Source organism: Natator depressus, chromosome 3 (assembly GCF_965152275.1).
Source record: "Natator depressus isolate rNatDep1 chromosome 3, rNatDep2.hap1, whole genome shotgun sequence".
In the NCBI taxonomy this organism is placed as follows: domain Eukaryota; kingdom Metazoa; phylum Chordata; order Testudines; family Cheloniidae; genus Natator; species Natator depressus.
In genome coordinates this window covers 197,415,912-197,437,443 of record NC_134236.1, presented here as the reverse complement: position 1 = coordinate 197,437,443, position 21,532 = coordinate 197,415,912, and the positions used below count along the sequence as shown (strand labels likewise).

The window sequence follows — 21,532 nt, the reverse complement described above, 5'->3', positions numbered from 1 at the left end:
GGCAGAGTGGCCCTTCGTCTCCTCCTCCCCCGTCCCCCTGCTGCTATCTCGGTGGGACAGGGTCTCAACCCCGCCTTGCTGTACTCGGTGAATGGTTCTCCTGGGTTTTGAGCTACCCCCCCGCCTCCGTGGCTCTGAGGTGTGAGCTCCCTAGTTGCTCTTATGCCTTGAATTTCTCTATCCTCTTCCACCATGTGTGGGTAGTGGTGCTGGAACTAGGGGTGCTTGGGATGCTTCCCCACCCCCCTGGCTTGAAGTAGTAACAACAATACATGGTTTCCATGGTTTCCATCAGCAGCACCCCCACTATAAACATTGTTCCAGTACCCCTGTTTATGGGTCATTCCCCCCTCCACTTTTCTCTGTGCTGCACCTTTCTCTGGGGTATGTGTCTTTACTCCCAGTGTTTCTCTTCTCCAGCCACCCCTGTGTGTGTCAGTCTAGCCATGAGCTTCCTTTCTTTTCTTTGATATATTTTGGCTATCTTTCTCAAACAATCACCCTTTTCTTGTATGTGACTTCTCCTTTTCCTTGCGTTCTCTCTGTCCCTCTCTTTTCCTTTACATGACTGTGGATTCTCTCCCTTCTTAGACCCTTATTCAAACCTGATCTTTCTCCAGAGAGGCTATGCCAATCAGCATAAACAAATATTTGTATTTTGTGTGTTTACAACAAAACTTGTTTTCTTGGTTTTTTTACATAGGGATGACATGTCAGATAACTCTGTGCTACTGGGGGAAAAACATGAATAAAAGTAGAGTGTTTCTTGCTACCCTTACCCCTTTTATTTTCTAGATCTAGGCAGGAAAACACATCTGCAATGCTACTTATCACAAAACAGACATAGAATAGAGAGAGAAATCTGAAACAAGTTCAAGTGCCCAAAAGCGCAATAATTTTTTTTTTAAAGTAGCTGGGGGAGGTTGGAGGGAAAAGAGAGGGATACTAAATGGCAAACTAAACACTTAAATGGCTCTAACTGAAGAAAACATTTTGAAACCAAATATAACTTTAAATCTCACAAACTTATTTTTATCAAATGCTAGTTTTGATTCTGAGGCCATTTAAAATGGAAGAAGAGAAAAAGGTGTTAAATTGGAAAAATATAGGTGAAATATTTCCTCTATAAACTACTCGGTAGAAAAAGTAAACATTCCATACAATGTATGTAAAAAGATAAAACTAAAACTGATTCTACTGCTATAAAGTTAGTCATATGAAAGATTGGTATGTTTCAGGTAGGTGAGAAATAAAATTATATAAGATACTAAATGAAGTGTTTAATCCAAACATAACTCCACCACTTTAACTTGCATGACTTTTTATTGTTGTGTTTAACTATTGAACACGGATAGTAGCTTAAATAAAACTTATTGATCTTCTTGGCATGAACCTTGCAATAGCAGCTAAGTGAAATCTTCATTGTAGAAAACAGCTGAGCTCCCTCCTGTGAAAAATGTTTCCCTTTTAGTAAGGGAACTGACTTTTAGAACTGGATCCTACCTTCAAAACTCTGTCATCAATCTCATAGGAGAGTTTTTTTTCCCCCTTCTTAATTGGAAAAAGAGCAACTTGTCCACAAACACTGAATAGCCATCAAGCTGATCTTGCAGTTTTGGTCTTACTGTATTGACTGTTTTGAAGACAATCCAAACATAGTACAAAATCCTGTTACCAATATCCTCTAATATAAATTAGTTCAGTTGTTTATCCTGGAAACACTCATGTTGACCTTCTATTTAGTGTTCATATAAAATGAAAAACTACACTCTTAAACAGCAAACAAGTATGACTGACAATGTAAAATATTGTTCTCTTTCTCATATTTTGTTGTTGCTGTTTCTTCTACCACAGGATTCCTATAATTTATTATCAGTAAGGTGGTACATGGAGGCCAGGGCCTTGTTGTGCTAGATGCTGCATGAACATAACAGACAGCTGCTACTTGAGAGAGAAGACTTAAGTCTAAACATAACTCCATGGGCGGGGGGAAGAGCAAAACAAATACATAATCAATCTGCCTGAGGCTAGCCCAACTTTTTATGTTTCACTTAAATGTACAAGAAGTTATTTATGTGGCATGGGCTCTACAGGCAAAAACTACTTTCCTGAGCTGAGATTTTTATCTTACATGCCTGATGCTATTGTTCCTACTTGCAGTGGATAAAATGACAGTCAAATTGTGATGGGCACTCTTAATTTTGAGCTCCCTTCTATTGATGAATATTCAGTATCTTAAATATATTATCAAGCAATACTAACTTCCTGCAGAAATGTTAATGGAACGCACTTGGTTTACTTAAGGGCATGTGAGGAGGGGAGAGGTTTATAAAACTTAAAACTGTGAATGCTTTCTCCCATCCAACAGAGAGAAGAAATAGGGGCTTCACATTTGCAGGCAATTACTGTACCAAAGTTGATAGAAGATTCCTAAGCATGAGCAGCATTCTAATAGGAATCTCAGCACCTTTCTACCTCTGGCATTTGTCAGGGGAGCTTCTCATCAAGGGTGTACTGTATATCTGGGATTTGGTGGTGAGGGATGCTCCTACTTCATCATTTCTATTGAGACTGTCCATTAATGTCTAGTAAATGTCCTTAAGCCTTGATTAATATCTCTCTCTCTTTTTGTAGCTGTGTTGATCCTGGAATATTAGGATATGAGAGAGACTGGGTGGGTGAGTTGATGTAAGCTCAAAAGCTTGTCTCTTTCATACCTGAAGAAGAGCTCTGTGGAGCTCGAAAGCTTGTTTACTTCGCTAACAGAAATTAGTCCAATAAAAGACGTTACCTCATCCACCCTGTCTCTCATTTGATTACTAAATGTCAGTATTGCAATGTCTTATGTTGTAGATGCCTAGCTTCTGGATTCTTTTTTTCGCCTGGTTGTCTTCCTACCAGGTGAATACCTGCAGTGCCTGTCTGTGGCTGGTATGCATTCGCAAGCTGCAGCAGTGTGAAATTGACCTTTTTTCTTTCTAAGAAGAAAAAAGAAAAGGAGTACTTGTGGCACCTTAGAGACTAACCAGTTTATTTGAGCATGAGCTTTCGTGAGCTACAGCTCACTTCATCGGATGCATAGCATATCGTGGAAACTGTAGAAGACATTATATACACACAGAGACCATGAAACAAATGTCTTCTGCAGTTTCCACGATATGCTATGCATCCGATGAAGTGAGCTGTAGCTCACGAAAGCTCATGCTCAAATAAACTGGTTAGTCTCTAAGGTGCCACAAGTACTCCTTTTCTTTTTTCTTTTTACGAATACAGACTAACACGGCTGTTACTCTGAAACCTTTTTTCTTTCTGTTTCACTCTTTACCTGGATCTTACAATTTCACACAAGAGCCAACTCTCTGCAAACTGAGGAAAATAACACTTCATTGATTCACATTTGAAAGGTGATATTTACAGCTATGGATATTAGAGACTTTTCTGAGAGCTTAATTTTAACAGAAACTGATAGTTTAGGACTACGCTGCTCCACACGAGTAAGTTTCAAGCCCTGCAAGTAATAAAGATATAGAAGAATTTTGTTCCTTAAAGGCATCAAATTGACTTGTACCCTTTTCACTAAAATTCAGTAGAAGTCTGTTTGCGTGTCTGTCCTGCAGCTCTGAAGTCTTGAGTGTGTCTATAGTACCAATTGATCTCTGCAGTTTCAGGTTCATCTTTCAGTAGTACCTGTAGCACACGTGAAATATTTGTATTCTGTGTTCTCGAGGATTAAACAATTGAATTACATTGAAATTTTGTTGAATAATAATCTAATGACACTGATTTATTTTATTTCTAAGGGTCCAATTAAGGTACACAATGATTATGTATTTTTTCCAATCCTCCAGGTTAAGTTGGTTTAAAAATGTATTGCAATGTAAAAATCTTTAGCGTAAGAGGGAGTCTCCTTTTATACTGAGAAGTCAAACTTTGATTATTGGACTTCACAGTTTTGTAAATTCTACTTAAACACTGGTATCTTTCAGGTGATAGAAATTTCTATCTGAGCAGCAGCCTCTCCATCCTGCTGAATCAATGTGCCTCAAACATGATCTGAAAATACAATTTTTAGATGGAGAGTAACTCCTTCCCCATGTCTGTCTAGTCCTGGGCCTTGACTAAGAGCAGCAGATATGATATTGGACTAAGATCTCAAGAAGGAAAAAACATTTGGCTGCTTCAGATAATGTTAAACATACTTGTATGTGAAAGTGAACTAAATGCTTCTAGATAAACTTAATTTGTGTTACATAGTTCACTTGTTACTATACCCAAATTATGCTTATATGGAAAATGACTGCCAGAGGCTAGACTTGAATACAAGAGTACTGGTGTGCTCCACAGTATTGTGCCACTGTCTTTTTATGGAAGAGAGAATTTATACAATGCAATAAGAAGAAAGGGGGTTAAACAATCTTATTATAACATTTTATATAGATGAAGTGGCTTCCCCCACAAAACTGGGATTTATTATGCTAATAGAATACACAGAGGTTGAGATTTCATCATCTGCCTTTCCTGTCACCCATATGACTTTGGCATATGGGTTGGAATAGCAGCTGCAGCCCTTCCTTTTCATTTGGATGGAGCAGACCCACTGAAGTTTTTAAAACTCAGGAACCTGGGATGGCACTTCTGGCCCCCTCCCCTTTGTTGTCATGCGTGCCTTTCAGAATCCTCAGTTAATATGTCATGAATACTAGTATAGGAACCTGAGATGGATGTGGGCCTGATATTAATAGAGGTCAACAGAACACTGGATCCTGAGAGGACCAAAGGTCTAGTCTGTGTTTCTAGTGCATATTGTGGTGATAAGTGGGTATCTCAGGATAATATATTAATACAACACTAAATGGAAAACAAAGATTTTAACAGTGAAGTGTAGTCTGGGGTTTTTCGTCACGTTACGGCTGACTTATTACTGTTGTTACAATCACCGCTAAAAACATTCTCGGTCTTTTGTTAAACCCACAGAAAAAGAAGGAAAACAATTAAAGCATTTGAAACTTAAAGAAGTAATGCTTTCATTTTAATAATTGCCCTCTTCCTTTAGCTGTATAGATTCTTTTTTTTAAATAAGGGAAAACCCCTGTTTTGATGATCTCTTTAGATTGTATGAATTGTCCGTTTTTTAAGGTGAGGGTGTTATAAATCCAATCCTGTTTCTTTTAAGACAAAACAAAATGATTTCCCATATGAATAATAGCAAAAATAGGAAATGTGGCTTTTGTCTCTGATGCTCTCTTGCTTGCGACCTAGCTGTGAGAGAAGTACAGGGAAAGCACATGGGTTTATCCGTCACTGCAAGACTTGGAAAACAGCTACCAACAGCAGGCTGTTTTTAGGCATTACTTTTAGCTTCCCTTTCTGGTCACAGGTTTACTACAGCAGGGTTGCAAATAGTGGAATTATCTTGTCTGTCTAAGCCAGGCTATCTTTTTGCCTTTTGTTCAATAAAATAGGAAAGAGGATAAATGAGGTGGGGATGAAAAATGACAAGGAGGGGATGGTGTTAGGAATCTAACATCCCAGGTGGTGGTCACGATTTATCTGATGCTGGTGGAGGTGGTGATTACTGATGAAGCTCAGCTCGGGGAGAAGCTGGGTAAGGTGTAAAGCCAGGAAGTTGGCCACAGAAAAAGGCTGCAGGGGCAGAATCTGCAGTCACTCTTTCGGCACAGAGATGAGGGTGGGAGGAAACCCAAAGGGGAGCAAAAACTGTGGGATCCTGTCCCTGATGAAGGGGTTTACCCAGAGGAGTTGCAGGAAAGAAAGTTAGTGGAAGGTAAGGTAGGCAGAAGCTCAGGAAAAGAGCAGCAGTGTTTGAGACCATGTAGTCCTTGGCTGCTGAGTAAGGGCCTCTGGGATGGAACCTGAAGTAACGGGTGGACCCAGATACATCTACCAGTCACTGGGAAGTGGTGCAGGACTGTTGAATGTGCCATACAGACAGCTGGTTTGGTGAGATTTTGATACCCTGAAAGGGGGGACAATACAGTGACATAGTTGGAGGGCTGAGTCCTAGAGAAAGCACCCAGAGTCCTGGAGAGCGGGAGGGGCCGTAGGGTGAGAGAGACAGAAGGGGGTGCTAATCCAGATGCGAGCTGATTTCCACATCACCCACAAAGGAGCGTCCCCAGCACTGAGTGTACTCATCACAACTAGCCTTTCTATCTCTGGGTCTTGTTTGCTTTTTACAAACCATTTAAGTAATGGGCTGTTTTGGACAGTTGTAGGATACAGACCTCTGCACCTAAAACTTACATCAAGAAGCTAATGGAAGATGTGTGCAACCAAAGAATGGAGGTCAGACTTGTAGTTCAGTGTATCAACTTACCAGTCGGAGGACATCTTAGGGCTTATCTACACAGGCATTTTAGTTCGTGCTGAGTTGATGCGTACTAGTTGGTACGCAATATGTAATCTGCAGTAATAGTGTGCAAATGAGATAACTGTGTCTTGTTTCAATGCACATGATTGTGTACACGTGACAGGGGATTTGTGTGTGCGGTTTGGCATTTCAGGCGTTATCCCATGGTCCTTTGCTTCATTGCTGAACTGTGTTTATTCTGGCACTTTGTTTGCAGTGCATTGTGGAATACATAGTGGAAGCCAGTAGAATTCTGGGAGTTGGGGGTCAAACTCTGAAAATCCCATGATTCCTTGCCCTCTGTCTTGTGATTACTCTCTTTCTGGGTGGGCTAGCACCATTTGTTGAATTTCTGTCAGCCATCCTGGATGCAATAATGCTCTGTGCCACAGTGCTGGCAATCATGAATACACAGAAACTGCTTGCACTTTGGTCGAGTTCTCAGCATTGGGTGGCTTTGGCTTTCAACCACTGAGCAGCTGATGTGGCTACAACATCTGCAGCAGCAGAGAGAAAGAGGAGGAGGATACGAAGCAACTGGTACTTCGTGAGCTGTTCCTGGAACACAGTACAGAGTTGTTTCTGGGCTAGGGGAAAACAGAATGAATGGGTGGGAAAGCATCTGGTGGTGGTGATGTTTTGCAGACCTGGGATGACCAGCAGTGGTGACAGAATTTCAGGATGGTGAAGGCAACCATTTTTTGAAATCTGTGCTGAACTTGGAACTGTGGAGGGAGCACACTGCCATGTGGAATCCCATGCTTATTAAGAAAATGAGTTGCCATTGTCCTCAGGCAGCTGGCCACCCCTGACTGTTACTGGTCTGTATCTAACCAATTTGGCTTGGGAAGATTGGCTGTTGGGGGAGGGAGGCCTTTCTCATGCAGCTATGTGCTATTATGCAGGAGGTATTGTTGTGCTGGGTTACAAAGCTTTATAACGCTTAGGAGATTATTGATGTCTTTGCACATACGGCGTTCCAGAATAGTATTAGACCCCTGGGTCCCGTCATTTGTTTCCTGCACCAGATTCTGGAGTTCATAAGCGGAGAAAGGGCTATTTCTCCAAGGCCTGATTGTCCACCAGAGCAGGTTCACAAACATAAATGCAAGGTGGTCTGGAAAGGTCCCTGATGTTAGGATCTTTTAGAATCACCCCTGTTCACCTTAATGAATCACAGTGATCCTGAGGGCAGACTCCCCATGGACATTAATGGTGTGGAGATTGCTCAGGTCATCCTGGGAGATGGAGCTTATTTTTTTTATTTCCCAAGCGAATGAAGCCATTTACAGGGCACTTGGACAGCAGAAAGGAGCTGCTCTACTGTTGCCTTAGTAGTTGCAGAATAACTGTGGACTGTGCGTTTGCCCATTGGAAAGTGAGAAAGCACTATCTTACGACTAGGTTAGATGTTGCAGAGTGACATCAGCCTACGATCGTAGTTGCATGTTTGTTGCACAATATTGGTGAGAGTAAGGGAGAAAGTTTTATGAGTTGGAGGCTGAGGTGCAGATATTTGCTCAACACCATGAGCGGCCAGCAAGGCATCCACTGCGAAGTATAAACCACCTTGGCAATACTGTCAGGGATGCCTCTTGTTTTTACTTTGAGTCTGGTGCCTGAAAATGTGCAGCTGTCATCCCTGAGAAGGTAGGAGTGGGTGATGATTTTTATGGGAAGAGATGTTATGGTACTCTTTATGCTGTGTGTGCTTTTGAGTTAAAACAAACACCTTTGCCCTTCCCTGAACCTGATTCTGCTGTTAAGTTGAATTTTTTTGTGCCAGGCATTGCAGAAGCTTTGACTTTTTAAGTGGTTTTATTGTCAGCTTATGCCAGTAAATAATAACCAAAAATAACATGTGTAAACATTACAAACTCTGCTTGTAGTGATTAAAACATGGAGGAGAACAAAGGAGAGACAAGATGATGATGATGATGAACAGGCAGTGGTGCTAGAAGGAGGGCTTTGGAACGTTTGACTGCTGGGAGGCATCCTCGGACAGAGGACTATTCTCAGGGGAAATAGACTTCTGGGATGGAGGTTGGCACATCTGATTAAAAGAGCTTTAAACTAGGAATTCAGGGGAGACTGTTTAGAGATGCTCATGTAATCTCCATGCCCGATTCTGATATTGAATGGGAGGGAAAATCAAGTCAGAGCAGATACAACAATGGAGAAAAGAACAGCAGAGGCTAGGAGAATGGACATCAAGAGGAAAGAGTCTCATTGGTATTCGTGAGCAGTCAGGTGATGCTGGCTGTAGAATAATTGTACTTAATCGCGGGGAGGAATCTGGATGAAGACGAGCAGAAACAACTAAGATGTCTACACCAATTCAGAAGTCTGGGTAACAAAATGGAGGGACTAGAACTACTGGTGCAGGAAGTGAAATCAGATGATATAGGGATAACAGAAATCTGGTGGAACAGTAGTCATGATTGGAGTACAGGTATTGAAGCGTATGTGCTGTTTGGGAAAGATGGACATAAAGGTAAAGATGGTGGAGTAGCATTGTATTTTAATGATGAGGTAGACTTTAAAGAAGTTAGAAGTGATGGTATGGACGAAATAGAATCTGTTGGGTCAAAATCACATTGTGGGAGGGGAAGCTTAGAGAGAGGCGCAGAACCAGGTGGGGAGCCTTTTGGTCCCGCCAACCCCACCCCCAGCACCAGCCAGGGTCCTGGGCCGCATGCCACCGCCCTTCTCCAGCATCTGTGGTGCCTTAAGGCAGGCCCTGCCCAAGTTTTAACCATGGGTATTTTTAGTAAGTCATGGACAGGTCACAGGCCGTGAATTTTTGTTTACTGCCCGTGACCTGTCTGTGACTCTTACTAAAATGTAGCCTTACGTGTCAGTGCTGAATTGAGTGGAAGAATTACTTCTCATGTCTTGCTTACAGCACTCCTGCTAATATATCCCAGAATGATGTTGACTCATTCAACAGTATTATATTGTTGAATCATATTTAGTTTGATCCACTATAACTGCCAGCTTCTTTTCTATAGTATTCCTTCCCAGGTGGTCTTATTTTGTATTTGTGCAGTTGATTGTTCCTTCCTAGGTGGGGTATTTTGCGTTTGTCCTTATCTAATTTCATGCTATTGATTTCAGACCATTTCTTCTGTTTATCAAGATCAACTGGAATTCTAATCCTGTCCTTCAAAGCACTCAGAATCCCTCCCATCTTGGTATTGTCCACAAAATTTGTGTACTCTATATGCCATTATTGAAATCATTTATGAAGATATTGAATAGAACCAGACTTGGTACAGCTCCTTGCAGGACTCTACTTGATATGACCTTCCAGCTCAATTGCAAACCATTGATAACTACTCTGAGTATGGTTTAGTAATCAGTTGTGCACCCACCTTATAATAGGTTGTTCTTGACCAGTCTTTCTCAAATGGGGGGGGGTCCCAACCCAAAAGGGGGTCACAAGGGTATTGTATAGGGATCGGGAGATCACAAAAAAAATTGCCAGTGGGAGGAGGAAGGGGAGTAGAGCAGCCACCCAGCTCTGAAGGCAGCACTGCTGCCAGCAACAGTGCAGAAATAAGGGTGGCAATACCATGAGTGTGCTCCTGTGACTGTACAGTACAGTAATTTGCTATCACTTTTTTTGGCGGGGGGTCGCCTTGGTTGAGGCAATACTTCTCTAGTTAGTTTTATGAGAAGGTTTGTGTGAGACCGTATCAAAAGACTTCTTGAAGTCGAGGAATATCCCATCTACTGCTTCCCCCTATCATGAGCTAATTCCAGTTAAATTAAATGGAAGGATAAATAAAAATGTCTGCAACTAGGGTCCTTGAATGCAAGGGGAAACATAATTTTTTTAAGGGAGTTAGGGAAGTTGACTGGACTGAAACTCAGAAATCTGAATGTTTAGGAGGGTTGTAATTATTTTCTGCAACTTTGACTTAAAGAATCTGGAGCCTGCATCTCAAGAAATGGGGGAAGAACCTGTAAACAAGGATTGAAGACCAAATTGGATGAACAAACATCTCATACAGATGAAGAGAAGGCAGAAAGCCTAGAAGGGATGGATCAGCAAGGAAAGCTGTCTCTTAGAGGTCAAAAAGTATAGGGAGAGGAGCGAAAACTGTCAAAAGCTAAGCAGCTGGCCCATGCAAAGGAAATTGAAACCAGCAGGAAAAAGTTCCTTAGCCATATAAATACAAAAACAAGGAAAGAAGTGGGTCTGTTAAGCACCAACGGCCGGGCTAGATATGGCCCCAAACCTAAACAAATACTTTATTGTTATTTAGAAACTGAGGCAGTGATGAGGTTGGGGGCAGTATCAGGATGGTCAATGGGAACAAGGATATGGAAGTAGAAATTACTACATCTCAGGTGATCTTAATGGGACCTGTAACAGGGAGGCCCATTGGTGGTTCACTATTCTGGATCAGCAACTCTTCTCAGGCCTGACATACTCATTACACCTAACACTGTTGTCATGGTACATATCCAGCAGGTGCCATGTAATAGATCATTGGAAAACTACCTCACTGATTAATATTTTTGTATGATATATGTACAGGGTATGCACAAAGTTTCTAAGTATGTTCTAGAATTGTTTTTGAAATGTGTTGTGCAAGCAATGTATAAGCACAGTCTGCTTAGACAAAGGAATGTGTTTGTCTGCAGCTTTATTATCAGGCAGAGACAATGAAGGTACACTTACATAAAAGATAAACAAAGCAATCAAACTAGTGAGTGAGGAAGATAGCCTGGTCACTAAAGACAGAGGGTCTGAACCTCAAATGATAAGCAATTGAATCAACTGATTGTATACAGTATTGCTGTATTATAAATGTATCGAGTAAGGCCTTTTTATGAAAGTCTGTGACAAACTGGTGATTGATATAATTGTGAAATGTATACTTTAACACTGTAGGAGGAATTATGGAGGCTCGCTGACATTATGCTTTAAAGTTTGTGACCAAACATGGGAAAAACAGGTTCTCTCCCAGGCAGGAGGGAAGGCAGCTATCTGTTTGTATCCAATATAATTTAAGCAGTGTGGAATCAAAACAATGGGAGCTCAATTTACATACAAATCAGCAGGGGGATGGAAAGCCCATGACAGGAAGGGAAGAACACCAGGAAGCCTTCCTGGCTCTTGAAATGGACAGTGAACTCTGAAGTGGTATTAAGGGGCCAGAAAGACATTTGAATTGTTCATTGCTTTGGGGGGGTTGAAGGGACCAAAGCTCTTGAAATCACAGAATATTGGGCCCTTCAACCAAAGAAGTTGAGGTGTCTGGAAGCTAAGTTTTGGTAAGAAATCTGCTTAGGTAAAGGTGGTAACTTGCTGAAAAGAAGTTTTAGTCTCAGAAGACTATTTTTACTTTTGTTGGCTAGTAACCCTTTCTATCTTATACCTACTTGGTATCACTTTTTTTGTATAATAAACTTTTTTTTTACTATAAACCAAATCAGTGCTGTGACTGAAATGAGTGTATGTCAAATCTTAAATCAATGAGCTGCAGTATATTGTCCCTTTGTAAAGGAGCAATGAACTTAACTTCTGTAGTGTTCAGTTACAGGTCTGGACACTGCAGGGAGTCATCTCTGGGGAACTCAGGAGTTGGGGGTTACTACTTTGTTACCTGCAAGGCAAGGTTTAGGCTGTCAGAGTCCTGAAGAGTTTGCTGGCAAAGTAGACAAGCTGATAAGTCAAGGAGTTGTCACATAGCTTGGCAGTAGCAAAACTCTCACTTACTGAGACTTAGAGGAGAAAAAGGTATTTGTATTTGGTTTCGTATTTGTATGTGTAGAGGCTTGTAGGGACTTTGTGCTGGGAGAGAAGTTGAGCCCTGTTTAGGGCATGGGGCTGCTTTGAGTAGGGGTCCTATAAAGGTAGCCAGCCAGTCAGGCCCAGACAGTGGCACAGGAACCAGTAAACAGAGCTGTAAACAGGGGAGTTTGAGTTGGAGTTTGTGTTTTGGGTTTGTTTTTGCTGTGGGTGCTGGTGTTGTGGTGTGGTTTGTGTTTCCCAGATTAACAGGATTTAGGTGGGAAGGCTATGAGAGATACAGAGGCAGCAGTGGGAGTGACCCAAGTAGTGGAAGACACAATGAAGATGACTGGATGTGGAAGCTGCCGGGTGTACATGATCCTGGAGGGGGTACCAGGAAAGAGTTTCGTCTGCATGAAGTGCTGTCTGATAGAGCTGATGGAAGAAAAGATCCGAGGATTGGAGATGCAGGTGGAAAGTCTGGTTGAGTTTAGAAGGGGGTTCGAGTGGATTATGGAGCAAAGACATGAGATGACTGAAGGGAAAAGGTCAGATATGCAGATGGAAGCAGGACCGAAGAACTCTGAGGGGAGACTGCTGGGTGAAGAAAATGGACAGTGGAAGCATGTGACCAAGAGAACCAGGCAGAGGAAAAGATGGGCTAGTGAGGGAGAAATAGAGCTCAAGAACAGGTTTGCAGAGTTGGAAAATGAAGAAGGGGCTCAGGAGGTGGTCACTGAAGGTGGAAGGGCAAGGAAGAAGAGAAGAGCGGCTAGTCCTATAGGAAAAGGGGAAGAGTCAGTGGAGACTGCACCAAATATGAGCCCCAGGAGGATACAGGATGGGTTGAAGAGGATTACATGGGACAATAGGAATGGAAAGAACTTGCAGCCAGAGGGAACAGGGAGAATCGCACAGTCACCAGGAAAAGGCAGGTCTATGTGATCGGGGACTCCTTACTGAGAAGAATGGACAAGCCTGTAACCAGAGCTGATCCAGAGAATAGAAGGGTGTGCTGTCTTCCAGGTGCTAAGATACGGGATGATTGGAGAATTGGTCTGGTATCAACAAGACTACATTCAATAAAGACAAGTGCAGAGTATGTCACTTGGGAAAGAAAAATGAAATGGGGAATAACTAGTTAGGAGGTAGCACTGCTGAAAAGTATCTGGATCACACATTGAATAGGAGTCAACAATGTGATGCAGTTGAGAAAAAAGGCTAATATTCTGGGATGTCTGACTTACAACACTCCTGATAATACAGGAGAGGTAACTGTTCCTCTGTAGTCAGCAATGGGAAGGCCTCAGCTTGAGTACTGTATTCAATTCTGAGTGTCACACTTCGGGAAAGATGTGGACAAACTAGAGAGAGAGTCCAGTGGAGAGCACCAAAAGTGATAGGTTGGGTTTTCTAAACTTCTGAGGACAGGTTGGAAAAAAAATTGGACGTATTTAGTCTTGAGAAGTGAATGAGGTGGGGGACCTGATACTCGTCTTCAAATATGTTAAGGGCTGTTGCAAAGAGGATAGTGATGAATTGTTCTCCATGTCCATTGAAGACAGAAGTAGTAATAGGCTTAATCTGCCACAAGGGGGAGCTAGGTTAGGTATTAGGAAAAACTTTCTAACTAAATGGGTAGTTAAGCACTGGAATAAGTTACCAAGGGGAGGCTGTGGAATCCCTAAAATTGGAGGTTTTTAAGAACAGGTTAGACAAACATCTATCATGGATGATATAGGTATACTTGACCCTGCCTCAGCAGAGAAGATTGGACTAGATGACCTGTTGAGGTCCTTTCCAGCCCTACATTTTTATATTCCTGAGGGAATTCTGAGCCAAAACGTAAAAAATTCTGTGCACAATATTTTAAAATTCTGCATATTTTATTTGTCAAAATAACACAATATAGTCACGCCTTTTTCAATTATTTTGGTAATTTATTTCAAAATACCTGTCAGCACGTATGTCTGTAACAATACAGACAACCAAAAAGATTCGGGAAATGTTTTTTGACAAATTGTTTCCTTACTAGGCATATTAGCACATTGATATGGCTCCACAGAGCAGATGGCAATACTAATATTTCCATGTATGTCCAGCACAGAAGATTTCAAGGGTATGTCTATACAGCGCCCCGCCCTGCAGGGTCCTAGAACCCAGGCTCCAACCTCAGCAATGAAACAGCCCCACTGCCCAAGCCGCGCAAACCTGAGTTGGCTGGTATGGGCCAGTCTCTGGTTTTTCTTTGCTGTGTAGATATAGCCCACAGCACATTGTTAGGACTGAAGTTAGGCCATGATCTGTTACAGCACTTAAATAGGTGCATAAAGTTCAGCACCTGAATATCCCCATTGGAACTAATGCTTTGGCAGATCGGGGCCTTAGGGCATGGCATGGCTGAGTAGTATTCAGCATGTCACTGTGTAGTCAATGGACTAGAAAGTCAGTTGTTGCAGACAATAGATGAGAAGGGCAATGGGAGTGGAGGCTCCAGCAGGGCAGTGCGGAGTGGAGGCTACTGGCTGCACAGAGGTGAGGGATCACTCTGTAGCCCTCTTCTGGGACACAGACTCAGTGGTGAGGCTGCACCTGACCCTGACACTGTGCAAGGGCTGGTCCTGCCCCTCTGTGCCCCCATCCAGGTGTGGGGGAAGCAGGCTTAGCCCCACACCTGGATCCCCCACGCGAAGCCCCTCCACACTTGTATCCTGGCAGGCTTATCTGGATGTGCATGGCTTGGTGGAGTGTTGAGCATGGGGGGGAAATCTAGATATACAGGGGCTTGGGGTGGTGGTGGGGGGGTGCGGTCTGAGTGCAGGGGGAATAGGACTGGGGAGCTACAGGTGAAGGTGTTTGGGGCTCAGTGGGTTGGGTCTGGCAGGATGTGGTGGGGGTCCAGATGCAAGGGGTTTGCGGGCAACTCGCCATACAGTGACCCCTTCCCCCTGCAACTGAGGAGCGATGGGGACAAGAAGCATGGGAGGGTGTGGCAGGGGAGATTTCCGTGGGTGGGTCTGACACAGCCCTGGGAGTGGCCCATGCAGGGGAAGAAGGCCTTAGTCCAGCCAGGACTAGCATGTGGAGTCTAGTGCCTGGTAGGAGCCACCAGCTAGGGCGTCCCCAGCCCTGCATCTCCCTGGCTACAGGTGCACTGCAATAGCGAGCGAGAGGGACAGCCTTGCACGCACACCCAGCCCCGTTCCCTGAAGCAGTGATCTACATCTCTCCTGGCTGCTCCTGACCGACACATGCCTGATCAGGACTGCTGCCTGGGAGGGGCTCATGAATCACTTATTCTGTGGGGAAAGAGTAAAATCTGCAAGGATATTAATTCTCTGCTGCGCAGTGGCTCAGAATTCCCGCAAAGAAATTTTTATGCTTGTGAATGTCCATGCTAAAACTAAGCAATTCTCAGCCTAAGATTAATCTCTCCCACATTTTTACAGAGAAATAGATTGGGTTGTGCACTGATTATTTGAACACTCAGTGGCTTCCAGTCTTTCTATGAAATATATAAGCCAGTGGAAAGCCATTATGCCCCCTTTGTCTACCTGATTGCAATAATGATGAATGGTATCTGATATATCTCAGCCATTTGCTTTAAGAGCTGTGCAGCTATGCTCTCCCTAACTTAATCTTCTCCTGTATGAATCCCTGTTTGCAATGCTGTTACAAGGCATATATACCCCAGCGAGGAGCAGTAGTCTTACTACATGTACAGCCATGCAATATTCATGTCTACGCATATCTCTCATGTGAACTGTGAATACTAACCAAACCTTTTTTTTTTTAGTGTAACAGCTGTTTCAAACTTTTCAATTTCAGACCACTACAGTTTCATTATTTGAATCCGCCATGTTGGCGGGGGGGCGAGGTTGCAGATGTTATGAGTGTGCAAATGGGGTTGGAGGAGACGGTGACATTTGCCAGGTAGGAAAGATGCTGGAAGGGAAAGGGAAACTAGTGGACGAATACATATCCTCTATGGCATGGGTTTGTAAAAAGTTGATGGTTGAGGCTTCAGCATGATAGAAACTTATTACCCTGCCCAGTCACCACTTTGAAAGTGTGTTTTGGGAGGGGCAAACAAGGGGGCGGGGGACGGTGTTTGGAGAGGGAGGGAATCAAGGTTTGGAGAGTTGGAAAGGTTCCTAGCTTCCATTTGCCCCAAATGGCAGTGGCCATTGGGCACTTGGAACAGAAGCTAGCACAACTGTATAGCCTAAAAATCAATTGTAAAGATAGGTAGGTAAGTAGATACATGCTGCAGATCTTCCTCCTGGGCCCAAGGCTGGGAATTGGTCTGGCCTCTTACATAGCTGTCCTCAGGATTTGGAGTTCTGAAGAGATCCTGCTATACAAAGAGAGCTCTTCATTGTCGTCCTTGTCATTGTCCTCTTTCAGTGAACTATGGTTCCCCTTGGGAGGGAGATGAGGGCCACAGTCTCCTTGCTGGGGGCAGTGGCACCACTATCCACAAGCGTTCTGTAGCGGCATGTCTGTCCAACATCTCATAAAATAGATTACATGAGCAGCACTGGACTTGTATTTTGACACTCCTCTGTGTGTGTGTGTTACATTTTCCTGATTTCTTGTTACGGCATTGGTCAGTGTCCTGGCTGTGATCCTTATTGGTCATCTGCTTAGCAATGTTGTCTAAGTTTCTTATTGCGGTGGTTGGTTGCAAGAGCTTGCTGGACTGTCTCTTCTCCCCAGATGGTGAGGCGGTCAGGGATCCTGCCACAGCTCCAAGTAGCTGCACAAAGAATGGTGTAGTGTTGCTGGAATAATATTACTGTAATGATGATGGATCTGAATCTAGGAGCAAATGGACTGATCCTGGCCCTGTGTCAGGTGTTTAAATGGGGGAGGGGACATCTGGTCACCTTAACCCCAGGACACTGAGGGCATACTGGTAAACAGGCAGGTCAGTCATGGACTCCCACAAAGCCGTGTGGGATAGCAGTTGGATGACTGCCAAAGTAGTGTGTAGAAGCATTGTGTGTACACGAACGATAGTTGACATCAAACATACTCCACTTTGAAGGCAGAGTGCAGAGTTGGCAGGAAATGGGGAGCTACGGTGCTTTAAGGGTTTGTGTCATGTGTCGGCAGACATTTTCAATGCAAACTAACATGAGTTAGTGTGGACTGACCTCCTGTTGTCTTCCCCACTCCCAATGTAGACAAGTCCTTCATTCAAATTAACAATAGTAAAACAATAAGTGACTGGTACTGCTCCTGATGACATTGATGTATATACAACCCCTTCCCCCGCCGGGGCGTTTTTGGTTCTGAATGAGTAGAAAACAGACTTAATTACTTGTGTAAATTTGTAAAGCAGAATTTCGAAACATTTTTTTTTGTTGCAGCTTTGCCTGAGCCACAGAATGTGAACACAATATGAACACATGGCATTTATGAAACTTTTTTCTTTCTTAAACCAAACTATCCAAAATACCCTATAACACCAGATAACTTGCTTTGACCAGCTCCTTTCAAAATATGTTGACTGGCTCTTTGGTAAGTCTTCCTAAGCCTGTTAGGTAAAGAGAGCGGTTTAGACATTCATAGACTATAACAAAATATTAAGAGCCTAAAGAACGTAAGTAATTTTGAAAAAGTTTAAAATTGTCAGTTTTATGTTGTGTGACACATCTGCTGCTGTTCTTCTGGTTCGTGGCTGGAAGTTGATTGTGAGCCAGTAGGAGAAGGCTCTATAGTGGTAGAGAGGGTGACTGGAGACATGGGGGGACAGTGCAGGAAGAGGCTATTTGTGGTGGCTGAGCTGGGGTTTCCAAAGTTACCTGTATGCAGTTGGGTCTGTTTTGATTACACCCTACCTGGCTCTGTGACATCAATCCCATTCAAACAACAAAAACTACCTTGCTTCTTGGTACCAAAACGTGCCACCACTGGGCTGAGGCCAACAATATTAAGTTTTTAAGAAAACTCCATGTGTTTTCTAAACAGAGCGTTTGTTGAAGATGACCTTGGAGGACAGACGCAAAGAATATGTGAGGGAGCATGTTCCATTGAAAGACATTCCAACATGGATGGAAGAAATGAAAAGCAAGAACCAAAGTGACGGTATGTAAAGAGGATGTTGGGTGGGCGGGGACCTGTAAAGAAATTAACTATATATATTTCTCTGTACATATAGGTAACATTATCTGCAGTCTAAGTTAATTGCATTATACTTAAAAAATGAATTCTGTATCCATAATGGCTTCTTAATTGTTGGGATTGAAAAATGGCACTTTTTTTCTTGTGTTTAGCCTACTAGGAGTTACATAATGTAGATAATTTTGGTCTTGGTTCTTAGTCAGTTGCAAATGCATGCAATCTACAGTATCTAGCATGGACCTAATTTTCCAATAATTCTGTCTAGAGTGTACCGATACCAGTGGCTTGATGCCCTTAAAAGACCTGGACTTTACAGCATTTCCTAAAGCATACAATTCAGGATTTGTATGTGGGTGTGGAACTGAAGACCCTTTTTACAATCACTCTGCTGGCAGCCCCCTTTCAGCTTGATTTAGGGAAATCTAGTTGGAGAGCCTCCACATATTGCATTGATGGCACTATTGTATGGGGAGAGGTGGTATTTCTCAAGCAACCAGGTTCCAAATCATTTTGTGCTGTATTGCTTTCAACCAATACCTTGAATTTCACCTGAGAATCTATTGGTGGTCCGTACAAATTATGGAGTGCTGGTGTTATATGCTGTGTGTATATACAGGGTATTGCCTAAAGAGTAGGGGGCACTGGCTTCAGTTTTTAGATGTCTCAGCTTATGTAGAGTTGATTTACAGTAGTCTAGTCCTAAGGTGCTAAATGCATAGGTAGTAGTAGCCAAGGCCTACATTTAAGGGATGTAATAGCGCTCTATTTTAGTCTTTCTATTCTATAGGTTTTAATACTGCATTGATATTATACTATCTGAGCACCTTCCTGTAGCATAGGGGTTCTCGAACTTCATTGCACCGTGACCCCCCCCGACAACAAAAATTACTATATGACCCTAGGAGAGGGGACCAAAGCCTGAGCCCACCCAAGCCCTTGACCCTGCGGGGCGGGGGAGAAGCTGAAGCCCAAGGGCTTCATCCCCAGGCAGGGGAGCTGTAACCTGAACCTGCCACCCAGGGCTGAAGCCCTTTGGCATGGGGTTTGGCCCTGGGCGGTGGGGCTTGGGATTCAGCCCTGGGCACTAGCAAGTCTAAGCCAGCCCTGGTGACCCCATTAAAATGGGGTCGGGACCCACTTTGAGGTCCCCACCCACAGTTTGAGAAATGCTGCTGTAGTGCATTAAGCTGTGAGACAGTGCATCTGTCATGTGTTTTGGTTCTCATCTTCTCCCCAAGGGAGCAGCATGTGCAGTGTAGTCTCCTGTTTTGGTAGCTGTTTTAATGAACATATATGTTGCCATATGTTTAGAGAAGGCAAGATCAAAGAAATGCGCCTTGCACTTGGAGCCCAAAGTGATGAGGTTTATGTTGGCTCTTAGTTCCTGAGGGAGTTCGTTTGTCAGTCTCTGACCAACCCCTAAAGAAAGTTTGTTTTCCCTTCCTCCCCCTCTTTGAGGCACATTTTACTCTTATTGTCCTATTGTGACAGAGGAGCATAGTTATCAACCATGGTCTTCACCCCAGAGCTTTGGATGATCTCATAGATACCCTGGGCCTAGACCATGGAATGCTTTGAAAATAAGCACAAAGACCTTGAACTTGATGGGAAATACTATGGGAAGCCATTGTAGAGAGCAGATGACAGGTTTGATGTATTCATGGTAAGATGTGCTACAGGGTTATGTATTAACTGGAGTTTCCTAAGTGGTGAAGGTTTCATGCCCAGATATATTGTATTGTTGCAGTCCTGCTGAGAGGTGACAAAGGCATGCATAACTGAGTCCAGGTCTTCGTCCCAGGGTGGGATGGAGTGTCTCAGCCAACCGGAATGGTAGAAAGCATTACTTGCCAATACTCTAGATAGGCACAGAAAGGGAAGAAGTGCTTGAGGGCCATACTGCTATGAGAGCATCCAGGAACAGCCAATGATTTGATAAGATGGTCAGATTGTAAACCTTGGTACTAAATAGCAAACTTCCTGATGCTGATAAAATGTGCTCCAGTTCCTTTTCTTGTGTGGTGTGGTGGTTTAAAAAAAAAAAAAAAAAGTGTTCAGGAATATCACTTCTATCTTGTCCAAATTAATTCAGGTAGTTAGGCCTCATCTATGCCCGCTAATTAAGGCAAAAGGTCTGAACATCTGTGGACTCTATCCAATGTGCATATCAGGAGTTGGCTCATAAATATCATCACCTTACTTACATAAAAAAAACACAAGTATCCAGACTACTCAGATTTGAATGTTTTACTATGAAATTGCCTCAACTGCCTCTTCTAGTTAATATTGATTAATTTAATTACAAGGCCGGATCTCCCATACCCACATGGAAGGGTCATGTCCCCTTCACCAGGTCTCCCTTTTCCTTTGCCCACCATGCCTCGGTTGGGGTCCCATTCAGGCAGAGCCTGTCTACTGGAACACTGTGTGAGCAGCCTCTGTCATTGTTCTCCACACACTGCTCTCCTAGGATTGCCAACTTTCTAATCACACAAAACCGAACACCCTAGCCCTGCTCCCCGCTCACTACATTCCCCCTCTCTTGGTGGCTCGCTGTCACTCACTTTCACTGGGCTGGGGCAGGGGGTTGGGGTGCAGGAGGGGGTGAGGGCTCTAACTGGGGGTGTGGGCTCCGGGGTGGGGCTGGGGATGACAGGTTTGGAGTGCAGGAGAGGGCTTCAGGCTGGAGGGTGGGACTGAGGGATTCGGAGTGTGGGAGGGGGCTGCAGGTTGAGGTAGGGGGTTGGGGTGCAGGAGAGGGTACGGGCTCTGGGCTGGGGGTGTGGGCTCTGGGATGGGGCTGGGGATAAGGGGTTTAGGGTGTAGGAGGGGGTTACAGGTTTGGGGGGGGCTCAGGGCTGGGGTTGGGGCATGGGCTTACCTCAGGCAGCTCCCAGTCAGCAGTGCAGCAGGGCCAAGGCAGGCTCCCTGCCTGTCCTGACTCCGTGCTGCACCCTGGAAGTGGCCAGCAGCAGGTCTGGTTCTTAGGCTGGGGTCGGGGGGAGGGATCAGGAGGCTCTGTGCACTGCTCTCACCTGCAGGCACTGCCTCCCACTGCCCCCAGTTCCTGGCCAGTGGCAGTGCGGAAATGATGCTTGGGGCGAGGGCAGTGCACGGAGGCCTGTGGCTCCCCCGCCTAGGAGCCAGACCTGCTGGTCGCTTCTGGGGCGCAGCACGGTGCCAGGACAAGTAGGGAGCCTGCCTTAGACCCGCAGCACCGCCAACTGGATTTTCAATGGCCCGGTGGGTGGTGCTGACCAGAGCTGCCAGGGTCCCTTTTCGACCGG

At 44.0% G+C, this 21,532-nt stretch overlaps 1 protein-coding gene across 4 annotated transcripts in view; it reads left to right on the top strand.

The window, feature by feature from the left end:
• The window catches only part of MACROD2 (mono-ADP ribosylhydrolase 2), a 1,526,954-nt gene that overhangs the window by 491 nt on the left and 1,504,931 nt on the right, over positions 1 to 21,532 (top strand). For all 4 annotated transcript variants that reach the window (XM_074949635.1, XM_074949637.1, XM_074949636.1 and 1 more), the window contains exon 2: positions 18,093 to 18,209. In XM_074949635.1, coding sequence (XP_074805736.1) covers positions 18,093 to 18,209 — 117 coding nt within the window. The remainder of the gene's footprint in view (positions 1 to 18,092; positions 18,210 to 21,532) is intronic.